At 46.2% G+C, this 27094-nt stretch overlaps 1 protein-coding gene across 4 annotated transcripts in view; it reads right to left on the bottom strand.

Moving 5' to 3' along the window:
- WHRN (whirlin) overlaps window positions 1-27094 on the bottom strand; it is a 129047-nt gene that overhangs the window by 12757 nt on the left and 89196 nt on the right. For 3 of the 4 annotated variants that reach the window (XM_029063939.2, XM_029063940.2, XM_029063945.2), the window contains 3 exons: window positions 18585-18797; window positions 16797-16997; window positions 12647-12679 (listed from right to left, as the gene is read on the bottom strand). In XM_029063939.2, the coding sequence (XP_028919772.1) occupies window positions 12647-12679; window positions 16797-16997; window positions 18585-18797 (447 nt within the window). The remainder of the gene's footprint in view (window positions 1-12646; window positions 12680-16796; window positions 16998-18584; window positions 18798-27094) is intronic. The other variant, XM_029063941.2, reaches the window with a different exon arrangement.

The following is a 27094-nucleotide window of genomic DNA, read 5'->3' as shown; positions in this document are numbered from 1 at the left end:
TGCCCAGCTCCTAAATGGGCCAGACTGAGACTGACTGGATGATTTTCTACCTCAAACTTAGCCCATTGCTCAGCAAATAGTAAAGCCTACCTAACTAATACCAACTGAAGGGCTGGTTGGATTTCAGTGTTCCCAATTCAGGCTGGGTCAACAGTGATGCAGGGCTGCACCAGCTGTTTTCTTGCCTTGTAATTACAGCCAAAATGTCATCAGGAAATGTCAAAATTCACCCCAGCACATAGCAACGGGGCACAGACTGAAAATGAGTCAAATAAAAAATGAACTCATTCTTTTCTGCAAGGTGGCCAGCCACGCTTTGTCAGTCAGAGAAACTGGAGGGTGAGTGATGACAGGTAAAATGATTTCTCTCTACCAGGAAACGTGCTCTCAATCATTCTAGCTTATCAGCATGTGTGAAGGGGAGTAAGAGGAATTGAAAACTGTTGAGAGCAGCTCTCTGCACCAGATCTAGTGCCTACAGCCTGGTAGCTTGATCTTTGGAGGGGCTGGTCCCTGGGAGTGGCCCCTACCTGTGGGCATCATAACTGGCACAAGGGGTGGATGGGGGACAAGTGTACTGGCTACCAGTGCTCCCTGGATTCTAAGCAGAGGTCCAATTCAAACGGGCTGCTATGTGCAGACCTCACTGGATTCCAGAAAAGAATGCAAACTTGGAGCCAAGTGTCCTGAAGGATAAGGACAGATCACCTTGGACAACTGCTATGTGACCCATGAACTTTCAGATTATATCTCTTCTCCTAAAGAAACCTCTCCTGATTAGCCTCATTCTTCCTTTATCCACCAGAAACCACATTTTTGACTTATTAGTACCTATTTTATGTTGACACAGATCTCTCAGTCTTGTCTTCCTCTTGACTGTAAGGTCCCTGAAGGCAGGTATTCTAATATGTGTTAAAAACACTCTATACGGTGTATGTCACCTGAAAAGGCAAGAGCCTGACTGGGTGATGGTCCTCCAGCCCTGAGAACTTTACTGGAGTAACTATGGCCTCTGAAGTTTGCAGCCACAACTTTTACCTTGTTTTGTTTTTGGAAAGTTATTTATTTATTTTAAATGGTATTTAATAAGAGCATACTATGTTCCAGGCACTGTACTAATCCCTGGAGTAGCTATAAACTAATCAAGTTGGACATTGTCTATGTCCCGCATGAGGTTCACAGTCTTAATCCCCATTTTACAGATGAGGTAACTGAGGAACAGACAAGTTAAGTTACTTGCCCAAGGTCATACAGCAGTCAAGTGGTGGAACTGCAGTTAGAATCCATGTCCTCTGTCTCCCAAGTCCGGGCTCTTGCCAATAAGCCATGCTGCTTCTCAATCTAGATATAAAATAATCAGGTCATACCTAGTCCTTCTTTCACATAAGGCTCACAGTTTAAGGGGGAGAGAGAATAAGTTTTGAGTCTCCATTTCACAGTTGAGGAAACTGAGATATGGAAAAGATAAGTGACTTGGCCAAAGTCACACAGAAGGCAAGTGGCAGAGATGAGAGTTGAACCCAGGCCCTCTGTATAGATGCCCAAAACTGCCTCGAGCAGGAAAGAAGAGAAGGTTGATGTACTGGGCATCTGACCCTTGGGATCCCAGCTGGGGCCCCATCCAGAAATGATTAGCTCCCAGAAATGTCGGGATCAGGGGAAAGTGCTCGGAAGTGCACCATGTCATAGTAGTGAACCCACTAAAACAGGGGGCTACAACCTTTCTGTGCAGAAGAGACAAACAAAATGAATACTGAACCATTGGTTTGTGAAGAGCCAATCGTACGGTTCAAACACGTATTAGAGTCGCTTGCTTCACTTGTCAATCTAAGCAGTTTTTAATGGCTCTTCCTTCACCCCACAGGGTTGTAAAAGCTTCCGCCTCCACCCTATTTCTTTGCAGCACCTGATTTGTGGAAATTAGTCTGTATTAGCTCTGCCCCATAGGGGGCCCGCGGGCTCTTCCCTTTTATGGGAACCCATGTCACACATCCTAACTTCAGTGTGCCAGGTGGCTGCCTCCTAGCAACAGCTGTTGTAGCCAGCTGGGAAGGGAAAGGAAGGGAGGGGCAGTGCCATGGGCTGGTCATGGTAGCCCTTCCACCTTCTTTTGCTTTGAGGCTTTGCAGAGGGCATTCCAAGGCCTCTGGAGCAATATGGACCCATCTTGTTTGCTGAGTCCCAGTGTCAGCAGGTGGGGGCCTGGGTTTAACCATCAGCCCTGTTGCCTTGCTCCCACCCTATGATCCTCAGGCCCTGGGCACCCAATCACTCTTCCTGGGCTGCTGCAGCTGCTGCTGCAAAACTGGCTGTCCACTTCCCTCCTCTGCCTGGCCTCTAGGAGGCCAGATCCAGCAGAGTAGGAAAGAGCTTAGCAGCTGTCCCTTCCTGTGCTGAGCCCTAAATTTGGACCAGAAGAGTTGTCGGGATCTCTTTCATTGCTGAGTTAAATGGCTTGGCTAGAGAAGGGAGGCAGGAAGGTAGGATGCAAGAGGGCTGGATCCCCTTTTTCCATTCTAAAGCTCTTCCCTCAGCAGCTCCTGACTTTGCATCAATCAGTCAATCAATGGTGTCTATTGGAAGCAGCGTGGCTCAGTGGAAAGAGCACAGGCTTAGGAGTCAGAGGTCATGGGTTCTAATCCCGGCTTTGCCACTTGCCAGCTGTGTGACTTTGGGCAAGTCATTTAACTTCTAGGTGCCTCAGTTACCTCATCTGTAAAATGGGGATTAAGACTGTGAGCCTCACATGGGACAACCTGATTACCCTGGATCTACCCCAGTGCTTAGAACAGTGCTCAGCACATAGTAAGTGCTTAACAAATACCAACATTGTTATTATTATTATTAAGCTCTTGGACCCATCACGGCTCCCTGCCAGAGGTCCTGTGGTAGAGTCCTGGCAAAAACTAAACACCAGTGGCTACTGACAGAGAATAATAATAATAATAATAATAATGTTGGTATTTGTTAAGCGCTTACTATGTGCAGAGCACTGTTCTAAGCGCTGGGGTAGACACAGGGGAATCAGGTTGTCCCACGTAGGGCTCACAGTCTTAATCCCCATTTTACAGATGAGGGAATTGAGGCACAGAGAAGTTAAGTGACTTGCCCACAGTCACACAGCTGACAAGTGGCAGAGCTGGGATTCGAACTCATGAGCCCTGACTCCAAAGCCCGTGCTCTTTCCACTGCGCCACGCTGCTTCTCAAGCAGTGTGTGCAGAGAAGCAGTGTGGCCTAATGGAAAGAGCACAGGCCTGGGAATTAGAGGACTTAGGTTCTAATCGCAGCTCTGCCACTTGTCTGTCATGTGACCATGTGCAAGTCACTTAACCTCTCTGTCCCTCGGTTACCTCATCTGTAAAATGGAGATAAAGACAGTGAGCCCTGTGTGAGACAGGGACTGTGACCAAGCCTATATTTTTGCATCTGTTGGATTGTCTGCTGGATATGAAGAGAGAGGGCATTCCAGGTCAGGGGCAGGATGTAGGTGAGAGATCGGCAGAGAGATCGAGGTACAGTGAGAAGTTTGGTATTAGAGAAGCGAAATGTGAGGCTTAAGTTGTAGTAGGAGAGGAGCGATATGAGGTAGGAAGTGGCAAGGTGATTGAGTGCTTTGAAGTCAATGGTAAGGAATTTCTGTTTGATGCCTCCCCTGTTTAGACTGTGAGCCCGTCATTGGGCAGGGATTGCCTCCATCTGTTGCCGAATTGTACATTCCAAGCGCTTAGTACAGTGCTGTGCATATAGTAAGCGCTCAATAAATACTACTGAATGAATGAATGCAGAGGTGGATGGGCAGGAAGAGTCCCGGAATAAAGCCATGATCTCCTGATGGCCAAACCACTTTCAGCATAAACCATGAGCCTTCTCCTGGAGAGGGTCTCTGTGTGTACCTTTTCTAAAAAAAATGGTATTTGTTAAGTGCTTACTATGTGCCAAGCTAACTGGGTACTAGGGTACTAGGTAGATACAAGTAAATCAGGTTGGACACAGTCACAGTTTCACTTGGGGCTCACAGTCTTAATCTCCATTTTACAGATGAGGTAACTGAGGCACACAGAAGTGAAGTGACTTGCCCAAGGTTACCCAGCAGACAAGTGGCAGAGCCAGGTTGAGAACCCCAGTCCTCCTGACTCCCAGGACTGTGTTGACACTTAAGGATAAGGTTCCCAGGTATCCCCACTCTATGTGGCTGCTCTTTGCTTAATACCTCTGCCCCAGCTGCTGGTCACCCCCGGTTTGAAAGACATGCAGTCAAGAGATCACCCATCCTCCCAAGCCCTGCCCTCACCCCTCCTGCTCAGGTTGGTCACTCATAAGGGAAGAGACAAGAGTTGAGGGTGCTTTGAACTCTGATTTACAGACTCTTCGACACTTCCCTGGAGTTTTAAAATCTGTTTTCAGATGTCAGGTTCTGAATATTGAGTTCTAATTCAAGGGCTCTAAATTGCCTGAATTAATTCTATCCTATGCCATTTTCTTGGAATTAAAGCCTCCTGGATACAGCATGTAAATGCATGTATTTGTGCATGCAAATCAGGATACTCCTGGATTAGCTGACTAAAATCTAGTAGTGTTTCTGCAGGGCAATTCAGGAGGTGGTAGTCAGGGCTCCTTGGCCCAATGGAGACTCCAGATGAGAGGAGTTCTCAATAAACACCACTGGTTAGTGAGTGGTCCAGGGAAAGGAGCCCAGCCATATGAAGCAAGGGACGCAGGCTCTAAGTAGGGTCAGTTTGTGGCTGATTGCATGGGTTGAGCTGGGTGGGCAGACCATCTCTGTGGGGGGAGGGTGGGTAATGTGGGTGTTGGTTAGCGGATTTACAGAAAAGGAGCAAAATTTGGTTCCCAGGAGGGGCTCTAGTGGGAGGCTGTGATTGCCTCTGTCTAGTTTTCCTTTAATGTAATCTGCAGTCGTGGATAGCCTCTTGCTGTAAATTTACAGGTAAAATAAAATGCCTTTTGTGCTGAGTTGACTAAATGAAGACTAGAATTTAACTGGTGCCTTTTGCAGAAAGATAATTAAATAGAAATGATGTGCAGCCAGGCAGCTATAGATTGTAAGGTCTTTAGGTCCAGGCTGGTGACTTTAAAGGGGGACAGGGTTGGCTGCTTTGGCTTTGTTTTTGCTGTGCAGCTATAATTGAGCTCATCCTGTGAAGAAATACCTGTTCCCTCCTCTCATTGTTTTCTGTGTTTCTTTCCCTTAAAGGTAAAGATTCTCTAATGGCACCACTCTAAGCATCTGATTTCTCTTGTTTCTGGGGCTCACTCCCACTGTAAACCTGAGGGCTCTGACTCAAATCATCTGGATTAAAATCCTTTGATGAAATCTTTAGAGTATTCAACCCATTGTGACATTATAGAAGGAAGAAAATGGAAGAAAAATATATCCATTAGGCAGAATACAGTCAGTAGTATCCTAGATTCTATTTTGATTGTAGACTTTAAGCTTGCAATGAGCAGGGAACTTGTCTACCAACTCTGTTGTGTTGTACTCTGCCATGCATTTAAAACAGTGCTCTGCACACGGTAAATGCTTCAATACCATTCATGATGCTTTGTCTCAGTTTAAGCAATGTGTGAAATTTTTTTATGGCATTTGTTAAGCACTTACTCTATCCCAGGCACTGTACTCAACACTGGGGTAGATACAAGCTAATGCCCTTTAGCACAGCCCCTGTCCCATATGAGACTCACAGTCTTAATCCCCATTTTACAGATGAGGTAACTGAGGGCCAGAGAAGTAAAGTGATTTGCCCAAGGTCACACAGCAGACAAGTGGCAGAGCTGGGATTAGAACACAGGTCCTTCTGACTCCCAGGCCCGGGTTCAATTCACTAGGCCATGCTGCTTCTTATCTGCGAAATGGGAAGAATAAGCATTATTTGTTGATATTCAGTGAAGTACTCTCAAAGAATACTCCTGACTCTGCCACTTGTCAGCTGTGTGACTGTGGGCAAGTCACTTAACTTCTCTGTGCCTCAGTTACCTCAACTGTAAAATGGGGATTAACTGTGAGCCTCACGTGGGACAACCTGATTACCCTGTATCTACCCTAGCGCTTAGAACAGTGCTCTGCATATAGTAAGCGCTTAACAAATACCAACATTATTATTTCCTTTTTGTCGATGTACTAATAAAGAAAGAAAAGCAGCTTCCCTAAACAAATGCTTTTCCTGGCATTCCAGGAGGACTGAGCTTGATTCTCAAGCATGACCATGTCTGTCGGCGGGAAAATGAACAGGATGAATGGGGAGTCCATCCACCTTTTGTTCTACCACTTTTCAGAGTATCGGGTGGAAAGGTGAGCCTGGTGCTGCTCAGGCATTCATTTATTAAGTTTAGATGGGAGTGCTAAATAAATTATAGCTAGGCAACTGCAGGTGTTTGCTGTTAGGTTTTTCACATTTTCCACTGAATAGCTCCTCCTGCTTTGCTTCATGAGCATTCAGAGGGCGACCAATCAAGTCTCAATCGGTGATAATGGCTGACCCTTTATCTCGCAACCAAGGAGTTCTATTATGATTTCCAGAAAGAGCATGAATACACCTGTCTGCTCACAGATGGTTTGGGTGGCAGAGCTATGTTGTAGCAGTATTTATTAAGGGCTTACTGAGTGGAAGGCACTGTACTAAAAGCAGGGAAGGAATTCATGGGTAAGAATTATGGAGCCTGGATCTCAAAGGGCTTTGTAAATATTTTTATGCTTTTCTCCTTGGTTAGACTGTAAACTCCTTGTGGACAGGGAACCAGTCACACCTTTTCTCTGTACTTCCCAAGCACATATTACAATGCATCTCACCAAGTGGGCACTTAACAAATGCTACTAATAGCAAATCAATTGATCAATAGGTAGTATATTTTGAACATGTATGTGCAGATTTTTTATGGTATTTGTTAAGCGCATATTAGACACTGTCCTAAGTCTGGGGCAGATTCAAGCTAATCAGGTTGGACACAGTCCATGTCCCACATGGGGCTCACAGTCTTAATCTCTGTACTATGTAGTTGGGAGAGTTTAGTTGAGTAGAAAGATACAGTTCCTATCCTCAAGGAACATTCAGTCCAGTTGGGGAGACAGACATTTAGATAAATTACAGGAAGGGGTAGGGAACAGAATATAAAGCTATATACATAAGTACTGTGGGAGTGTGGGTGGGGTGAGTATGAAAGGTTTTAGGGAGCATGGACTGAAGTGCACAGATGATGCAGAAGGGAGGATGAATAGGGTGGGGAGATGAGAGATTAGTCAGAGAAGGCTTCCTGGAGGAGATATGATGATTTCCCAGCTTTGTGACTTTTCATAAATCACTTAACTTCTCTGACCCTCAGTTTTCTCATCTGCAAAATGGGGATTCAAAACCTACACTCTTTCTCCCTTATTCTGTGAGCCCTCTGACCTGACTATACTGTACCTACCCCAGGGCAAGGGAAGTAGCATGGCTACACATGGCCTAGTGGAAAGACCATGGCCTGGAAGTCAGGTGACCTGGGTTTGGCTCCACCATATGCCTTGGGAAAGTCACATAATTTCTCGGTGTCTGCAAAATGGGATCAATATCTGTTCCCCCTCCTAAATAGACTGTAAGCTCCTTATAGGACGTGATTATCATGTACGTACCCCTGCGCGTCATACATTGACTGGCACATAGTAAGAGCTTAACAAATACCACAATTATTATTGTTATTTTAGTAGGACTTTGAAGATGGGGATAGTGGTATAGCCTTTTATATGAGGGGTTTATTTTAGATGCTAATGGTTTCTGTCACTGCCTTAATGGTGGAGGTTAGTTACAGGGTTGAGGAATGGTCTTCGTTCACTTCAGTAGATAGTGTCCTAGACTATGGGATAGATGTGGGTGGCCAGAGAAGAGGAAGGGGGCATTATTTGGGCCCAACACTTGCAGATTTGGGCAGAGGTCATTTCAAAACCAGAAAGGGGAGAGTTCACAGCAGAAAGAAATGATTAAGAAATGTTCCCCAAGAATGGAATGGATTGTCCCTCAGAAACTTTCACCTTCCCTCATTTCTCTCACTGGCTAGTCACCTGATTTAATCTCACAACACTTATGTACATATCCTTATATTCTCCCATTCCCCTGTCGGTCACTTTTCAAACGTCTGTCTTCCTCTCTAGACTGTGAGATCTTTGTGGGCAAGAAACATGTCTTTCAACTCTACTGTATTGTTCTCTTCCAAGAGTTGAATGCAGTGCTTTAAATACCATTGATTTCACCCAAAGTAGGCTACAGAGCCTCCCTGTTAAAGCCTTGGGCATTCATGAACCCACGCTGGTCCAAATGAAAATATCAGTTATAAGAAACGTCTCCAAGGTCCTCAGTGGTGCTAACTCTGCTCCCTCTCTGTCTCAATGACCTAGAGTGCCATAAAACTACTGGATGACCTTGTTCCCTGGGGCCACACCAAGTATATTATGCTAAATTCTTGAAATGGAATTTACCATGGTGGTGAGGGAGAGGGGGGCCAGAATTTCAGGATGAGTCATGATGAAGGATTTAGCAGGATTGTCCCTTTATGGAAGAGAAATTAAAGTCTCCACCTGTCCCCTATCTTCCTCTCCCTGTGGGTGCTTGACCCAGCCCAGCTCAGAGTGGAGTCTGGTGCTAATCTGGCTAACTACAGAATCATGCCCAGCCTTCTGTGGGGGTCACAGGCAGGGTCAGACTGAAGTGTGGAGACAGGCATGGGCCAGAGGACCTGAACTGTACAATCAAGCCCACAAGTCAGAGGCTTTCTGAGGAGAGAATCCTTGGGCTGCTGAGGGGCCTCGAGAGGTTATCTAGTCCATCGCTCTGCCTTGGGGCAGGGCTACAGTTAAAACACCTCAGAAAGGAGCTTGTTTACTTCTTTTAAATCTCCAGAGAGGGTCTACCAAAACTAAGACAGATGGGTACCTTCCATCAAGCCCTGCTAACTGCACCTGGACCTGAGGGAACCATCTGATCCATTCTGGGTCAGTACCAGCAGGTTAATCAGAAAATCATGCTGGGTTATCAACACAACCCTTTAATAGGCGGGGAAGGGGCCTTGCAGGAGGGAGGCAGATTGCATGGCTCTAGGTCAAGGTAGAGATGGATTAAAATGGAAAAGAAGTAATGTGGGAAGGCCTCCACCCTCACTTTCCTAATGTCCAAGGTATGTCCTTTGAGCTCCTTACCAGGCTTCAATCTTAGGAGTTGCCATTTTAGTAACTTTAATGAGATTAAATGTACATGAAAGCACAAGATGAGAAAAGGCTCTATTAGCTTTTCCTTAATCAGTTATCAACTGCGCTTTTGCTGCCTGACACTCACAGTCCAAATAAATGCTAGGCACATGATAATCAGATTGTCTCTATTTGCTCAAACTGGCTTCAGTGTGGGTCCTCATCTTTGGGAAACACAATTCAAAAATGGCTAGATGTGGTTTCTTTATCTTGGATCACCTGCTAAAATATTGTGGGTTATTTCAAAAGAGTACTGTTTTATTGTCATTAGGACTATTTTTCTAAAAGAAACTATTACTAGGTGAAAGGCAATCAATCACTGGTATTGAGTGCTTATTATGTACAGGGCACTGTATTTAGTAGAGTCCTCTGCATATAGCAAGTGCTCAATAAATAATGAACAGTTCTCAGTTTGGGGAAATATCGATGAATGGTATTTATGGAATGTGAAGAGCACGTACTAAGGACTTGGAAGAGTGCAGTACAATTGATCTGGTAGATACAATTTCTGCCCTCAAGGAGCCTAGAGCAAAAGTGAAATAAATACAATTTAGCCATTAGAAAAGTTGTACCTGATTTTATTTGATAGTTAACTTTGGAATTCTGGAATGAGGCTGAGATCTGAAAACACTAGTACCTGGAAATAATGTTTCTGTTTTATCCAACTAGCTCAGCTTAAGGAAATTATTGCTAATTGAAAATTGATTTCCCCAATTTATGACCTGTTCTTACGTCACTTGTCATCCCTCTTACAGGATAGCTTGCCTTTCTTTAGGCTATAGGAAACAGAAAACAACTTTCCTGATATGCAATAAACCTAGGATTTTAAGAGGTGATCATTAAAGGAACTGGAAAAAAATAGCTAATAAAGTATCATCTGGAGCACAATTGCCATTCTGATTTTGACTGCAAAAGGGAATAATAATACCTGAACCCTACTTTCCAAGGGTGTTGTGAAGGGTAAGTTAAAATAAGTAATTAAGGTGCTTGAAAACCAGGGTGGCCTGGTGGATAGAGCACAGGCCTGGGAGTCAGAGGACCTGGATTTGAATCCCAGGTCTGCCACTTGTCTGCTGTGTGAGCTTGGACAAGTTACTTTACTTTTCAGTTACCACTGAATCCCAGGCCTGTGCTCCATTCACTAGGCCATGCTGCTTCTCCAAGGCCACCCCCCTGGACCCCGAGGCTGTTCTCTGCTATCATCTCTTGGGCAGACCCATGGAGTCCTGCCTCATACTTGTCTTGAATTGGTTCCTGCCTATTATGCATGGGATAGATAAGCCTCAGCAGCTGGTGCTAGCCTCCCACCAACAAGAGGACTGTCTACTATCATTTGGTTTGGCTTTCTACCAAAACCCCACAGATACTGGAACCCCAGGAAAGGATGGGAGAGAGAGAAAAAAGAGAGAGAGAGAGAGCAGTGATAGATTATTCACAGGGAAGCACTTGTTCTTGCTTACTCTGCAGTTGCTACACATGAAAGTGTTCAAGTAGAGAAAACACCAGCAGTTTTCCTTAAACTTTAAAGTCAATAACCCTACCTGCTGTCCACCTGGATGGTAAGGAGGAAGCAACATTTGGTAAAATTCCTCAGCACCCTTACACCCTTATTGGCTCTGATCAAGATTGAAAACCACTGGGCAGGGATGATTATTCTTTCAGCTCAGCGTAGGGTTTAAATGGCAAAACAGACAATCAGCTGCGCATGAGGAGTAGTATGGCCTAGTGCAAAAAGCACAGTCCTGGGAGTCAGAGGATGTGGGTTCTAATTCTGACTCTATCACTTGCCTGCTGGGTGGTTTTAGGCAAGATACTTCACTTCTCTGTGCCCCAGTTACCTCATGGACATAATGGGGATTCAGTAACTATGCTCCCTCCAAAGTAGACTATGAGCTCCATGTCAGACCGTCTGACCTGATTAACTTGTTTCTACTCCAGTATTTAGAACAGTGCTTAATAGATAGTGAGCACTTAATCACTACAATTATTATTATTTTTATTAGGTATACAGGACAGGGGAATTCAGAAAGTTGCCCAGGGTTTGCAAGGAAATTTGCCCTTTTCTTCTCTGGGTGGGACAGGGGATAAGAAAATGAGGGGTGGGCAGGATCCACTTTGCCCCTCCCCTAGAGACATTTGGAAGCAGGGCTCAGGGCTCAGAAAACTCCACCCATGATTGACCTGCCCTAAAGCTTCTCTACTCTGAGATGTACCTCATCTGATGGGTGGGGCAGGCTGGCCTGGGTACATGACCAAGGAAGAGAGAAATAGCCCCACCCCCCGCCTTGTCCTGCCCCGGAGCTCTACTGCCATAGAGTTTTACCTCATCTGTTGGGTGTGGCAGTATGATTTGGGCACAAAACTACAGAGGAGAGAAGCTGCCTCTTGTATGGAAAGATGGGTCAATGGCAGGTGGTACCATGGCATTTTGGTGGGCTATTCCATACACAGTCTGGTAATCCATCACATTTCCACTGGCAGTGATTCTCATCATGGGGGGAATCAAAGCCTTTAGTCCCTATTGTTTACATCACTTCTTCAATAGTTTCAAATGGCACCCAGCATGTTAACTAGTAGACTTACAAAGCTGCATTGTCATCTACTTTCTGCCCTAATAAGGATCCTTGTTTGGGCTAGCAAATTCCAGCCCCACATTTTAGGAGGTCCAACAAGCTTAGAGGATCACTGTAGTAACTTGGCTTGTCATTTAAGAAGTCCTTGGGGGAGAAATAGCTAACAAATGCAGTTAGGTTTCCTGGCCTATTAAAACCAAATGATTGCTAGGGAGAGACTGAAGACCTTAGTGAGACCAATCCATTTGGCAGCAACGACGGGCTCAACTCAGGATCCATTCATTTGGGTTTATAAGGCCCAAGGGTAATGGAGGATTGAGCAATTATTTATCTTGTTGATTTGCTCTGTGCAGACAGCCTAACCAGATGATTCAGACATACAACAAATTCATGTTGGGGCCTAAGTGATCCACTTGTGGCGCAAACCAACTGAATGAGATAGCTCAATCAGTCAGTCATATTTATTGAATGCTTACTGTGTATAGGACACTGTACTCAGCACATGGGAGAGAACAATAAAACAGTTAGTAGACATTGCTCAAGCTTCCTCTTCCCATGGGTTGCCTGAGAAATGGATGTGGTGTTGGGTAGGGGACAAAGTGGGGTGAGGATTGAAGGAGCTATGGGGTTGAGCTGGCAGCTAGGAAGACAAGATAGACCGATGGGTGCACACATGAACAAGAAAGAGCAAACACAAGGATTTCCTGCCCTGACCAAGCAGCCCCAGGACCCAAAGGAGGCAGCCACAAGCAGGAGACAACTCCCAGTCCCCACCAGCCCTCACTCCCATAGTTCTGACTATGAAAATCACAGCAACCACATCCCCTGTGAAAAGACCATACCTCCATAAGGTCTATTAGCCACAAGAGCCGCTCCTGAGGAAAGGAATTCAAGGGAGAACACAAAAGGGGAAAAAAACACGTTAGGGCTGGTGCAGAAGACAAAATCCATCTAACACAAAAGCCCCAGCCCCTTTCCATGAACTGGACCGGCATTAGAGTGTGAGATTAAAATCATGACAGTGACTGCTCTGCTCAGAGATGGGAGTAGGAGGGGGGTGGCAAGAAATGGAGGAGATGCTGAGCCCAAGACACATCGCCAGGGGGCGTCCTCCCCAGGAAAACCAAACAAAGTGGTTGAAGACTCAAGCTATGACTCTGGGGAGAAGAGTCTGGGGAAAGTGGTCTCTGGGTCGGCTTTCCCGCCTCAGTATCCCACAGGCCAGGAATAGCCCCACAGCACCAAGAAAGGAAGATTTGGCAAATCTGCCCAGTATTGGCTTGTGATTGCACCATTCCCCACCCTCCCAACTGAGTCCAGCAGGCTCCACCTGGTTTAGCTAATTAACGTCTCATCCAGCTGACTTCAGCTCCCATAAAACTGAGAGAGGTCAAGTGCCCTACAAGTAAGGCTTTAGAAACTCATCCAAGTTTCAGGTCAATATTATTGCTGGCTGTCTCCTTGACAGGAAAGTTTGCTTCGCTGTGGCTACAAGGAAAAAGATTCCCAAAGGCATTTTATGGCCTAGAAATTAATTTGGGGGCCATATGCCCTACATACCTAGAGGTGGTTAACAAAACAGTGTACAAATGGAAGGCCCTTCTGTCACTTAATTATAGAGAAGAAAAGAAGGTTGGGAGCTAATACACCAAGGGCAAAAAAATCCATAGGCTGCAGCTGAGATGGGAAGGATAGGGAGGGAGAAGATGAAGAAGCAAAGGAGGGAGGCTGGAATTAAGGTCTGGAATAGTATCTCAGGGGAGGGGAGGAGATAGGCAGTTAGGTTAAGAGTTTTGGTTGATCCATCTCTTGTGCTTCCATGTGATATTGATTTGGAGAGAGGGGGAGAAAGATTCCTGCGGTTCCTTTCCCAGGGAGGTTGGCTCCGGAGGAGATGCTCTTCCCTTTCCCTTTGAGTGCTGCTTCAAAGTTGGCACAGAACCAAAGCAGTTGCCAATGCCCGGACTAAGGTGTGCTCTAAGTTTTCTCCATAGCCAGTTTTCTGGCCCGAGAGGCCTCTGCACTACTGTGGGATGGCGGTTAAGGCTCTTGGCATCTAGGTTCCTCTTTGTCTCTGCCTTTAGGCTTCATTGGTGTGTGCCGCCCCGCCAGGCAGCTTCCACCAGCCTTATTAAGGGGTGCAACCTGTATGGCTGCCAGGACATGTATCCTGGCTTCACCCATCTTTGCTCTCCTGGGTTGGCCTTGTACTTTTTCCTCAGCAGTGCTCTGAAACCAACTCCTCGTATGGCACTAGTCTTGGAAAACACAGGAGAATCTGCTCCAAATCCATGTGCTTCCTCCATGCCTTCTGGAGTGAAAATACAGCCTCATGGGGGGAAAAATATCAACTGGGTTGGCTGCATAAGGAATAAGGGAATCATTGAGGGCTCTTCCTAACAGGGTGGGCTTCCTCAGGAAGAAGGTAAGACAACCTACTATCCACTGGGCCAGAGAACTGAGATGGATCTGGGCTCTCCATGGGGTAAGGCATGGTGTTGGGTGGACTACTTTGGGGTGGCAAGGTTTTGGCTTGACTCCAGTCTCGGCTGACTTTAGCCCTGGCTTTATGGAGGTGAGCCCTCTGATTTAGCTGTCAGTTTCCTAAGGAGAATTTGAAGAGGTTTCCCAAGTGGATCCTTAGGACAGTATCTCAATAACAAAGCCCGGTCTCTCTCACGTGGCTAGACAGAATCAGATTCATTGAACAGTTTTATTTTTCTGATCTTGCAAATAGGAAAGTTCTCCAGCCAGCATAACCCTCTGCCTCATATTTGGCCCAGGCTTCCTGAGGTACAGTCCATGCTTGATTCTCCACAATGATGCAGGGAAAGAGGCTTAGACAACACAGTGGGTGGCAGAGATGGACTATGTCAGAGGGCATTCAGGAATTTGCCTCGGTGTCATTGGGTTAAGCATCACTCTGGATTTTCCCAGCGTGGCAGTATCTTTGGTCTGCCCCTAACCCCTTCACTTAATGATGTCACTCAAGATGGCACCAGTCCCCAGAATCCCTCCTGTCCGAAAGCTCTCTTCCCACACATTCTTAGGAATTTAGACTTCCCTTACCCTCTCAGCCCTAGGAATTGTTCTTTTAACTAGAAGAACTTTGTGAATCACCTTATGACTCATTCCAAACCACCACCAGCAAAATGACAACTGGCAGTGCAGAGTCAGACACGTTCTGATTAGAAAAGGACTGGCACGTGGCAGCCCTGGAGGTCCACCTTGATTGACTTCATTAAGTCGGATGAATGGCAGTACAGCTAGCTTCTGTGGCCTGGTTTACTAGTGGCTAGACACTGTTGCCATCCTGGTAAGAATTCTGCACCTTGAAAGCCCTCTGAGAGGAGGTCCAGGCCTCCTCTATGCCTCATTTCTTAGTGGGAAGTTGTTGGCAACCCAGAAAACGTTAACTGAATGAACACTACACCAAAGCCCATTTGCAATGCTAAGCACTCTGAGTGCAAGGCGGGGATTCCTTCTTGACTCGACAGGTGATCAGTTTACTTCCTGGAGCATGAAATTATGCTGCTATTATAATCAAGACTTCTTCAGCTCCAAATCCTAATTTCCTGGGCTCCCCACATACCCCCCCAAGATCCTTGTCAGAAAGGAGTGCTGGGCAAGCTCCTGGGAGTAAGCGGGAGCCCTTTACTCCCCTGGCCCCACTGCTGTCAAATTTGTTGCCCCGTCCATGCCCCTGCAGGAATTTGGGACTTGAAATTGGGGTACCTCAGTATGGAAAGGTGGAATTTCAGCCCAAGGCAAAAGGGGTGGAATATAGTTGTGTGCAAATTTGACTCCAAGCTCATCTCTGGTAAGAATCTAAGTTCCCACATGCTCACGATCATCTGGGCTAGGGGACCAGGGAGAAAAGGGACCATTGAACTCTGTCAACAATCAAGACCCTTTAATTTCACCACTTGTTTCAGCCAATCAATCAAAGGTACTTAATGAGTGCTTATTGTGTGCAGAGCCCTGTACTACGTGTTTTAGCCCTATCTCTTCTGATTTTTTTTTTACCAGAAGTCCCCAGAGAAACAGGGACTATGTGTTATTCCCATTTGTGTAATCTCTCCCAGTGCTTAGTACAGTGCTCTGCGCATGGTAAGAACTTAATAAATACAATTACTACTACCACTATTACCTGAAACAAAATGGACAAGTTTGGGGAGCTCTTGCTTGCTTGAAAAACAGGCAAGGAAGGAGAATCTGGGATGCTGGATAATGTTCAGATTGGATGTTTGGCTCTTTAGATAATCAAGAACTGACTAACTGAAGAAACACAACCTTGACCATTCCAGGGGAACAGTCCCTTTTAGTGAACAAGCTGCCTCAAGGAGAATGACCCAGGATTAGCCAGGTCAGGGCTTCACATCGGGCTTTGAGAGCCTGGTTAGGGCTGGAAGAGAGTTCCTGCTCTCTTTCTGAGTTATCTGCTTTCTTTATCAGCTATTCTCATTCTCCTGTCTTTTCCCAAGATAATCTCCGAACTGTCCCATACTCTGGTCCCTGCCTCTGACACACTGTTCATACCTTTCCTGCTGCTCCCTTCAGCTTTGCAATACCATGTCTTTCTTTTCTTTCCCGGCCCTTCTAAAAACAGCCGCCTCAAGAAGGTCTTCTCTGAGTAACCTCCCATCTTCCCTTCAGCCACCTCAATATTTTTGTACATTTATTTATTATTGATTTATTTACCCATCTGTGTTTATTATATTACTTCTCCCTCTCTCGACTAGTATGATTCATCAAGTTTACCTACTGGTCTTTCCCCTCAGATTGTAAACTCTTTGAGGGCAAGGACCGTGTTTTATACTTCTTCTATACGGCCCCTAAAATGCTAGGCACTCCACCATGACCTCTGATGGAAAAAGAGGACTTGTGGGGCCAGGGACTCTAGGGGGACTAACATCTGCCTGGGAGGGTAAGTTGCGACCCCCAGGAACACTCCGTGGTCAGAGGCCGCCCTGTCAGGCAATGGTTACTCACCCGGGCAGAGCTGACTGTGGTGGAGGTGACGTGGCTGCCGGTGGAGGAGCCGGTTTCACTGTAGGACACCACCGAGTAGGAATCGGTGCCAGAGGGCTGCCGGGCCTTCATGGACTCGATCTCCCGCCTCAGCACCAGGTTGTCAAAACGATCGAGGTCGTGTGGGGAGATAATCCCTCGGACCTCAGACAGCAGGGAAAACTACAGAAAGAAGATAACATCTGAGCTGGAAGCTCTCTGGCCAATTTTTTTCTCATTACGCTTCCTTCCTCAGATCATCCACCCACTTCCCACCAGGGCCTAGGCCTTTCAGGTCATGGGCAGGTGGTGGGACTCCACCAGGAGCCTTGGTGAAGTGGTTATGGGAGTGTGTGGAGGGGGTGGCCCTTGGTTTCTTAGAAGCCAGTTGACTCTGAGACTAGAGCCCCTTCAGTAGCCCACAGCTGTCTCCTGCCACAGTACCATGAAGATGGATCTTTATTTCAAGGTGAAGCTTGAAATAGCTGCAGACCCAAGCTGTCAGTGAGCTGCCTGGCACCAAGCACACTACCCACAGAGGGGTCTGCTGCTAAACTGTAGGCAGCTACCAGTAGATGGTGCTTCCACTCCCCCAGGCCATATAGAATGAGGCATTGTGAAGGGAGTCTCGACCTTCTGCCTCCCTCTTCTCTCCTTTTTTCAGGCCCACACCTTCTAATGGTTCTTCTGCAGCTCGAATATGTGGGCTCTGTTTGGCTAGGCCTCTAAGTCTGTCCTTTTCTGCTTTTCATGGCCACACTACTGTCAGGCCTCAATTTCAATAGCCATTTGCTTACTTACATGTTTATCACCGCGGCTGGGCTTTTGCTTCTTTAAAGGGCTTTGGGTGTTGGGACAAACTGACCGAGGGAGCAGTGAACTGCACTCTGTTGTTCCTGGGTGGAGACAAGCTCTGGGGAGGGGGTGGGTGGTCTTCCATGCTGGCCACTCTCAGGAGGGGGGCAGGAGTAGAGCAGAACAATGCAGAACAAAGGAATGCTTCATAGAGCAGAGCACAGCAGAGCAGGATAGCCCAGAACAGAGCAGAACAGGGAAGCACAGAGCTGAGTAGACCAGAATAGAGCAGCGCAGGGCAGAACAGCATAGAACAGAGCAGATCTGGACAGAGCAGGACAACATAGCACCACACAAAGCAGGGCAGATCAGCAAGTCCTTTGTCTTCACCCCTGAACCAATCGTGTACTTTCCGAGGGTAGAGAAAGAGGTGTGGCATTTCACATTTTTTTAAAAAAAAGATGTTTCCTTTCAGATGTTTTAACATAAAAACCATGCTCAGAAAGATAAATTTCTGGGGTAGCCACTTTAACTTTAGGAAACCAATCACGGAAAAGCTCCATCCATGCCACTCCCTGGGTCAGCAGAGTTCATTTCAGGGCTCTGGGGAGCCATAGCGGGTATTGGCAATTCAGCCTGTATAAAGTTCCTCCAGGGCAAGCTCTGGGTCTTATACCTTCCTCATATCTTCCCTAACATCTAGGACTGAAGCAGGTCACAGTGGGTGCTTCATAAATACCACTGCCAATGCTGGCACATTTGGGTTTTGGTTTTCCAATTCACTTCCCCTTTACCTATCAAGGCTCTTTTAACTGGGGGCTTGGGGTGAAGCACAGTCCTGCAGTTCTCTGTGAGCTAAGCCATGCCTGGAGAGGCGGAGCTCACCACTAGGCAGCTCCCACGATGCTCCTCTTCCCCAGGACCCATCTGCCCTTGATGCTGACCCCCTGGGGTGGGTTCTACTCAGGCCAGTACCTTAGCGTGGGTGTTGAGTAGCTCGAAGAAAGCCATGACGAGGGCATCCACGGGGATGTTGTTTTCCTTGTACTCATCCAAGTAGTAGGCCAGAGTGGCCCTCTCCTGCTCGTTCAGCAGGTGTCGGGCTTGCTCTTCCAGCATCACCCGTGTCTGGTTCGCCATGCTGCTCAGCGTGACCTGTGACCCAGTCAGCCCCCTATAAAAGACAGGCTGAAAGGCAAAGCCCAACAGGGAACACACCTTATTTATTGATTGATTTAATGGGATTTGTTAAGCACTTACTATGTGCCAGGCACTATATAAGTAAGTGTTGGGGTAGATATAAACTAAGTAGGTTGGACAAAGTACATTTTCCGTGTGGAACGAACAGTCTTAATTCCCATTTTACAGTTGAGGTAACTGAGGTACCAAGAAGTAAAATGACCTGCCTACGGTCACACAGCAGACATATGGCAGAGCTGGGTTTAGAACCCAAGCCCCCTGACTCCCAGGTCCATGCTCTTTCCACCAGGCCATGCTGCTTCTTATTCCAGAGTGGGGCTCAGAAAATCACGCAAGTACGATAGACTTTGGACCAGAAGATTAAAGCATGCAGATATTCCTGAGTACTGCAGCCCTAATAATAATAACAACAATAATAATTATGGAATTAAGTTCTTACCATGTGCCAAGCACTGTGCAAAGCACTGAGGAAGAAGCGAGTTAATCAGGTTAGACACAGTCCCTGTCTCTCATGGGTGTCACACCCTTAATCCATGGTTTACAGATGAGGTACCTGAGGCACAGAGAACTGAAGTGACTTGCCCAAGGTCACACAGCAGCCATGTGCAGAGCCTAGATTAGAATCCAGGTCCTTCTGACTCCCAGACCTGTGCTCTATCAATTAAACCATGCTGCTTCTGTCAGCCCTTCTGCCAGTCTGGCTTTCTTCCTCTATTCCTGGCTAGAGCTCATCTCCACACCTGTCCCCTTCCCAGCAGGTCCACTCTGAGGGTGAAAGGAGCAGAGCACAGCTTCCCTATCCTGGTTCCTGGGCCCATCAGGTATATGTTTCTCCTACACACCCCTCCCCTTCCTAGGGTTGGAAACTGCTGCATAATTCAGATGTCTCAAGTCCTAATTCAGATGTCTCAAGTCCTGAGTAGAGGGTTGGATTCCCTTTGCAGGAGGGAAAATGAGTTCATTTATCGTCCATCTTTGGGTTTGAGATCTCTAGATGGACCCATCACGAAAATACATGCAAATCTTTCTGGAGTAACTGAAAATGATCTGGTTGGGCTGTATGGTATACATTCAATTCATTCAATCAATCAGTCAATCACATTTATTGAGTGTTAATGATGTGCAGAGTACTATCCCGGCTCTGCCACTTCTCAGATGTGTGACTGTGGGCAAGTCAGTTAACTTCTCTGTGCCTCAGTTACCTCATCTGTAAAATGGAGATTAACTGTGAGCCTCATGTGGGACAACCTGATTACCCTGTATCTACCCCAGCGCTTAGAACAGTGTTCTGCACATAGTAAGTGCTTAACAAATACCAACATTATTATATTAAGAGCTTAAGAGAGTACAACACAACAATTTAACAGAAACATTCCCTGTCTACAATGAGTTTACAGTCTAGAGGGGAAGACAGACATTAATATAAATAATAAAGTCTGGGTATGTATATAAGTGCTGTGGGACTGAGGGGGTGGTGAATAAAGGGAGCAAGTCAGGGTGGCACAAAAGGGAGAGGGAGAAAAGGAAACGAAGGCTTAGTCAGAGAAGGTATCTTGGAGGAGTTGTGCCTTCAATAAGATTCTGAAGGTCATGGGTTCTAATCCCAGATCTGCCACTTACTCGTCTGCTGTGTGACTTTGGGCAAATCACTTAACTTCTCTGTTCCTGTTACCTCATCTCTAAAATGGTGATTGAGACTGTGAGCCCCACATAGGACAGGGACTTTGTCCAATTTGATTTATTTGTATCCACTCCAGTACTTAGTAAGGTGCCTGGCACATAGTAAGTGCTTAACAGAAGAATGTTGGTATTTGTTAAGCGCTTACTATGTGCAGAGCACTGTTCTAAGCGCTGGGGGAGATACAGGGTAATGAGGTTGTCCCACGTGAGGCTCACAGTTAATCCCCATTTTACAGATGAGGTAACTGAGGCCCAGAGAAGTGAAGTGACTTGCCCACAGTCACACAGCTGACAAGTGGCAGAGCCGAGAGTCGAACCCATGACCTCTGACTCACAAGACCGGGCTCCTTCCACTGCGCCATGGTAGGAAGAGTAATTGTCTGTTGCATATGAAGGGGAAGGGTATTCCAGGCCAGAGGCAGGATGTGGGCGAGAGGTAGGTGGCAAAATAGACAAGACTGAGGTACAGTGAGTAGGTTGGCATTAAAGGAGCGAAGTGTGCAGGCTGGGTTGTAGTAGCGGAGTAGTGAGGTGAGGTAGGAGGGAGCAAGGTGACTGAGTGCTTTAAAGATGATGGTAAGGAGTTTACACTTGATACTTAGGTGGATAGGCAACCATTGGAGGTTGTTGAGGAGTGGGGAAAAATGGACTGAACATTTCTGTAGAAAAATGATACAGGTAGCAGAGTGAAGTGTGGACTGGAGTATGGAGAGACAGGAGGCATGGAGGTCAGCACGGAGGCTGGTGTAGTAATCAAGGTGGGATAGGATACTGCTTGGATTAACCTGGGAGCAGCTTGGATGGAGAAGAAAGGGTGGATTTTAGCTAATACCTCCTAGGGTTGTGGACTTGTAAGTAGGGTCCAAAGATCTTCAACATCTGTTCTCCTTCCTACTTAAGTTGTGGGCTTCAAGTGGGGCAGAGACTGATACTGGTCACTCTGCTGCTCAGATCATTTTTCTACAAAACCATTCAGTTCATGTTTTCCCACTCCTCCAGAACTTTCAGTGGTCGCCCATCCACCTCCACATCGAACAGAAACTCCTTACCATTGGCTTTACACCACACAATTACCTTGCCTCCTCCTTCCTTCCCTTGCTGCTTTCCTACTACAACCCAGCCCACACACTTCACTCCTCTAATGCCAACCTACTCACTCTGTCTCATCTATCTCACTGTGACCTCTTGCCCATATCCTGCCTCTGGCCTGGAAATCCCTCCCTCTTCATATCCAGCAGACATTCACTCTCCCCACCTTCAAAACCTTATTAAAAACATATGTTCATGAGGCTTTCCCCAACTAACCCTCATTTTCTCTTCTTCCACTCCCCTCTGTATCACCCTTGCACTTAGATTTGTACTCTTTATTTACCCCTCCCTAAGTTCCTTAGCACTTATGTACATAATGGTAATTTAATTTATATTAATATCTGTCAGTCCCCCCCGCAGACTGTAGGCTCATTACCAACTCTGTAATATTGCACTAGCCCAAGTGCTTAGTACAGTACTCTGCACACTCTAAGCACTCAATAAATTTAATCGATTGATTGACTGAATCTGCCCCACTGCTTACTACAATGCAAGTAGTAAGCACTTAACAGATGCCACGATAATTACTACAATTATATTTTAGCCAGCCCTGCTTCTAAGCTCTGGAGTTCCAGAATACCCTTTAAAAGCAGGGAACAGCTGAGGCCTGAAGTAACGGCATGCCAATGGCAGACTTGGACATAGCTTGATATTTTGGGGGGCCTGGATCAGTTTCCTTTGGATCCTGGGTGCTCGGGCTAATCTGTGTGATGGATTGATTCCTTTGTTTCCTTTTTTTGCGGGGGTACCAGGGCTCAGCCACTTCTTGGGTCCCTAAGTCACCTAAAAAAAGTCAGAGTGGGATTGGGTGAGGCAAAAAGGCAAGCAGGAAAAGAATTAGGAAGAGAAAGAAAAACGAAAGGGAGGTTCTTCATTAGAGTGAGAATGCCCCCAGGAACTGCCTTAAATGGCACCCAGGACCCTGGATCGCCGGCTGTTCCCCTGCTTTAGCTGGCATTTTCACTTTTCAAAAAAGGGGACATTTTAATGACTTGAGTCATTTAACCAAGGTATATAACCATGTTATGAAACTTCGATTCTAGGTGACTTCTTTCTTAATGATTTCACTCCAGTTCACTTGAGTAGCCAGCCTGGAGGTGGGGCAGGGGCATCAGCTGGGACCAGGCATCCACCATAAGAACAGGTCCATGATGGAAAGTTTACTTGTTCAGTCACAATCAAGGCACTGGCAAGATTGGGCTCAGAGAAAAGTGCTGCTTTTAGATATTGGAGAAAAAAGTCAGACTTGGGAATGGAGGTAAAAATGGCACGAGGAGGAGGAGGAAAGTGAAGAGGCTAGTGTAAGAAGTTAGGCCAGTGTAGAAGGGACCTGAAAGGGTGAGGGGGTGCTCTTGGGCTCTGGAGCAGTGAGCATGCTCCTGGGGTTTATGCCAGCCTGGGGAACTGGGACTGTAGACTGTAAGCTCATTGTGGGCAGGGAATGTGTCTGTTTATTGTTATATTGTACTCTCCCAAGTGCTTAGTACAGTGCTCTGCACACAATAAGGCTCAATAAATATAATTAATTGATTCTTTGCCAATTATGATTCATTAACCACCATAAAAATCAACAAATGTTTGCACGTGTCAGTGAGTGAGTGACCTGCTGCCAACTCTATGGGCCAGGATTCCCTACCAACTGGGCAAAGTTGCTGGGTTGGCATCATTTCCTCCCTCTGGGTCTCTGACCCACCTCTGTAAATGGTGGATGGATGGGTAGGGAGAGGTTAAGCACAGACAACTGAGAACAAATTGGATCAGTCAGACTAACCTATGTAACGGTGGGCCTGAGATGGCCAGTACCTGCTCTTTACATGCCCATCGACTCTTAATGCGTAACCAACCCTGGCCCACTGCCCTAAGGGGGGCTGCTGGTTCTCCCCAAAGCTATCTGCCCCAGCTACCACCCCTGGCAAAGCCAATTTTGGTTTGTTCAGCACCCAGAGATCAGTGGAAAGAAGGCTAGATTATTGCAGATTTGACTCTATAAAGTTACTGCACTTCAGGTACATTAAGAAACATTCTGAACCCAATTCAACTAGGATTGAAGTCTCCTATTAGATGCATATTGATTTGTCCCTTTAGCGGGAGGCTATATTTCTTACTGATGAACTGCCAAGTGGCTCTGCTCTTCCAACCTCCACTGCCCTCATATCCCTGATGAGCCCGATAAGGAGAGAGGTGGAGGCTAAATCCTGGATTCTGTACTGCCGCAGCGCAATGCAAACTCTCACAAGAGAGAGGAGGCCATCGGCCCACCCCTGTTGCTGAGTCTGGCCCGAACCCTGGGAGATTCAAGCCTCACTGAACTGAATGGGTGCCTGAGTGATTTCCAACTCATCGCTCTCTGTGAATAGACAGCTTGTGTCTTGGGCATCGGTGATTTAAATACCATAAAGAGAAGGCTAAGCAAACTAAGAAGCAGGCGGTGTGACATCCTTACACAACTGAATAGACCAGGAGACTTCCTCCCAAGAAGGAGCATGAACGTGTTATCAGCAAAAGCCACCTGTCTGGTTTTCAGCATCATTTCAAGGGAAGAGTTGGGTCTGGAAAGTTGAGGGTATTCACCTGGACCACAAATCCTGGTCAGTCAATCAATCATATTTATTGAGCACTTACTCTGTGCAGAGCATACTTGGGAGACTACAATATAACAGAATTGGTTGGCATGTTTCCTGCCCATGAGCTTACGGTTTAGAGGGGGAGACAGACATTAATATAAATAAATTAGGGATATGTATGTACAAATTCTGGGGGCTGAGGGAGCCTTGAATAAAGCATACAAATCCAAGTGCAAGAGTGACAAAGAGAGGAGTGGGAGAAAAGGAAATGAGGGCTTAGAAGTGGAATGCATCCTGGAGGAGATGTGGTTTTAATAAGGCTGTGATAGTGGGAAGAGTGACTGAGGCAAGTACTCAGCGGTAACTTTTGCAACTTCTCAATAAGATGACTAGCCCATTCTCAAGGACTGTCTATCGAGCTGGCAAAGAGAGATAATAAAAGAAGCAGAGCAAGAAAGGCTTGAAATAAGGATGTTGGGATAGGGGGTGGGAGTGTGATGAAAGAAGGAGACAAGGAAAAAGTGCTTTGCAGTTTTGTTCTATTAGAATCCCAGTTTATTGCCCATTTTCATGTACTTGGGGTGTAATTGACAATAGCACATACCAAAGTGCTGCTTTGGGGCTTTCACATTGACTAGCCACAGCATTCCCTCAGTACAGGCTAAATTAAAAATGGCTTTCTTATACCTGCATTTAGCCAGGTACTACTATCTGTGAAATCACTCCACCCTCTCCCCATATTGATTTTGATGGATTTCTTGGGTGTCTGACTCCATTCAGCACAGGGACTAAATCTCTGTTCTAGCCCACACACTTCTAGCAAGCAGAAATGATGGCTAGATTTTCATTTGCCATTTAGAGAGGAAGGCAACTTTCCTGAGGAGGCTTTGTCAGGCTGAGGCTTTGTAGGTGACAGGTAGGATTCATTTGGCCCCTTCCACTACACAAGTATTCTTTAAGGAGGCAGGGGGATGGGATGTTTCTCTGAACATCTCACATTTGCATAATTTAACTGGAATTTTCACTCAAGGAAGCAGCTTTCCTGGTGAGATTGCTAGTATAAACACTGCTAATCCTGAGTAGAAAAAATTCCTTTGAAAACCAGTTCTTGTATTTGGACATATAGGTAGTCAGAAAATAGAAACAAAAGGTGTCAAGACTTTATGATGCCTTTTCCTTTTCTGTAAGATCATTTATTTTGTATTATGAATGGATAAATTTGAGGTTGCTTCCATCTGCTCTGACTGGTTTGGAGCAGTTCCAGGCCACACTATTGGATGTTAGATAACCCCATTCCTCCCTACCACATAATACAACCACATCTCACTTCCTTCAGGAAGAAGATTTTTTTAATAGTATTTGTTAAGTGTTTACTATGTGTCAAACACTGTTCTAAGCACTGGGGTAGGTACAAGTTATATGATGGTCACATATGGGAATCACAGTCTAAGTAGGAGACAGAACAGGTATTGAATCCCCATTTTACAGTTGAGGAAACTGAGGGACAGATAAGTTAAGTGATTTGCCCCAGGTCACACAGCAAGCAGCTGGCAGAGCTAGGATTAGAATCCAGGTCCTCTGACTCCCAGGCCTGTGCTCTTTCCACTAGGCCACACTTCTTCTGTGACCCAAATCCCCTTGAGTTGGGGCCTGATCATCAGACATCCATCCTTCACCAACCCACCATGCTGCTTCCACCATCCCCACCACCCCACCTCAGCTCCCACTAGCCCAGAAGCTGGGCTGGCTGGTGGCTTGCTTAACGTGGCCAGTTGTTTGTACTTGGTGGGATCATCACTTTTAAAAATGGTTGCAAGTACCTATCACAGTCCTGCTTCTGGCCACTTGGTGGGGAGCCCAGGGTAGAGCGGGACATCAGGGGCTGAAGAAGGGAAGATAAAGGATGGCAAATTCTGCTCCCACTGGTTACCCAGAGGTCCTGCCTCTGCTGACTCCTATGGGCCGGCAGTCTAGGCAGGTGGGATGGGAACTCCAGTTACATAATGGCAGCAAGGGGTTACCCTTGCCTGTAGTTTCTCTTTACTTCTCCTTTTTTGCTATGTTCTGCTCCACAGATGTGTAGGTAAGTGAATATGTGTGTCTCTGCGAGTGTCTGTATATGTCTGAAAGTGTGTGAGTGACTGAGTGTGTTTAAGTGGTAGGTATGTGGCTAGGTTTGCAGATGGAGAGCGGGGTGCTCTGGGAGAGATGAGTCCGTGGTGACACTATGGGTCGGAAGCAACTCGATGGCATAAGATAAGATGTGGCTAGGTAAGTGGGTGTATATCAAACCTGCCTCTATCTGTAGCAAGTGCTCTCTATCTCCCTCTTTTTTCCAGTCTTTGTCTCTCTCTATCCCAGCCCCTCATCTTGCTTGGCAATTTGGGGACAGAAAACTGCACACCCCACATACATGAATTCCTATTTCCACCACCCATATATTTCCCTCTCATACACACCCACACATACTCATACACATATATACAAAGATCCCCTCCCACAGACATACTCAGGGGCACAGAGACTCCTCCTTATAATAATAATAATGATGACATTTGTTAAGCATTTACTATGTGCAAAACACTGTTCTAACTTCTGGAAAGGATACAAGGTGATCAGATTGTCCCACATGGGGCTTACACTCTTAGTCCCCATTTTATAGATAGGGTAACAGGCACAGAGAAGTTAAGTGATTTGCCCAAAGTCACAGAGCTGACAAGTGGCTGAGCCGGGATTTGAACCCATGACATTTGACTCCCAAGCCCGTGCCCTTTCCACTGAGCCACGCCAAAGACAGCAGCTTCAAACACATTCAAGGGATACTAACACACTCAAGACCTCTCTACCAAGCACAAAACACACAAAAAATAGGGGAGCAACTGAAAGAGTGATAAAGAAGTACACAGCCAGAGAAAGAAATACAGAGAATGCTAAAAAATTCTCCACAACATT

This window comes from Ornithorhynchus anatinus, chromosome 4, assembly GCF_004115215.2.
Source record: "Ornithorhynchus anatinus isolate Pmale09 chromosome 4, mOrnAna1.pri.v4, whole genome shotgun sequence".
NCBI classification, from domain to species: Eukaryota; Metazoa; Chordata; class Mammalia; order Monotremata; family Ornithorhynchidae; genus Ornithorhynchus; species Ornithorhynchus anatinus.
This window is presented reverse-complemented; position numbering and strand designations above follow the sequence as displayed.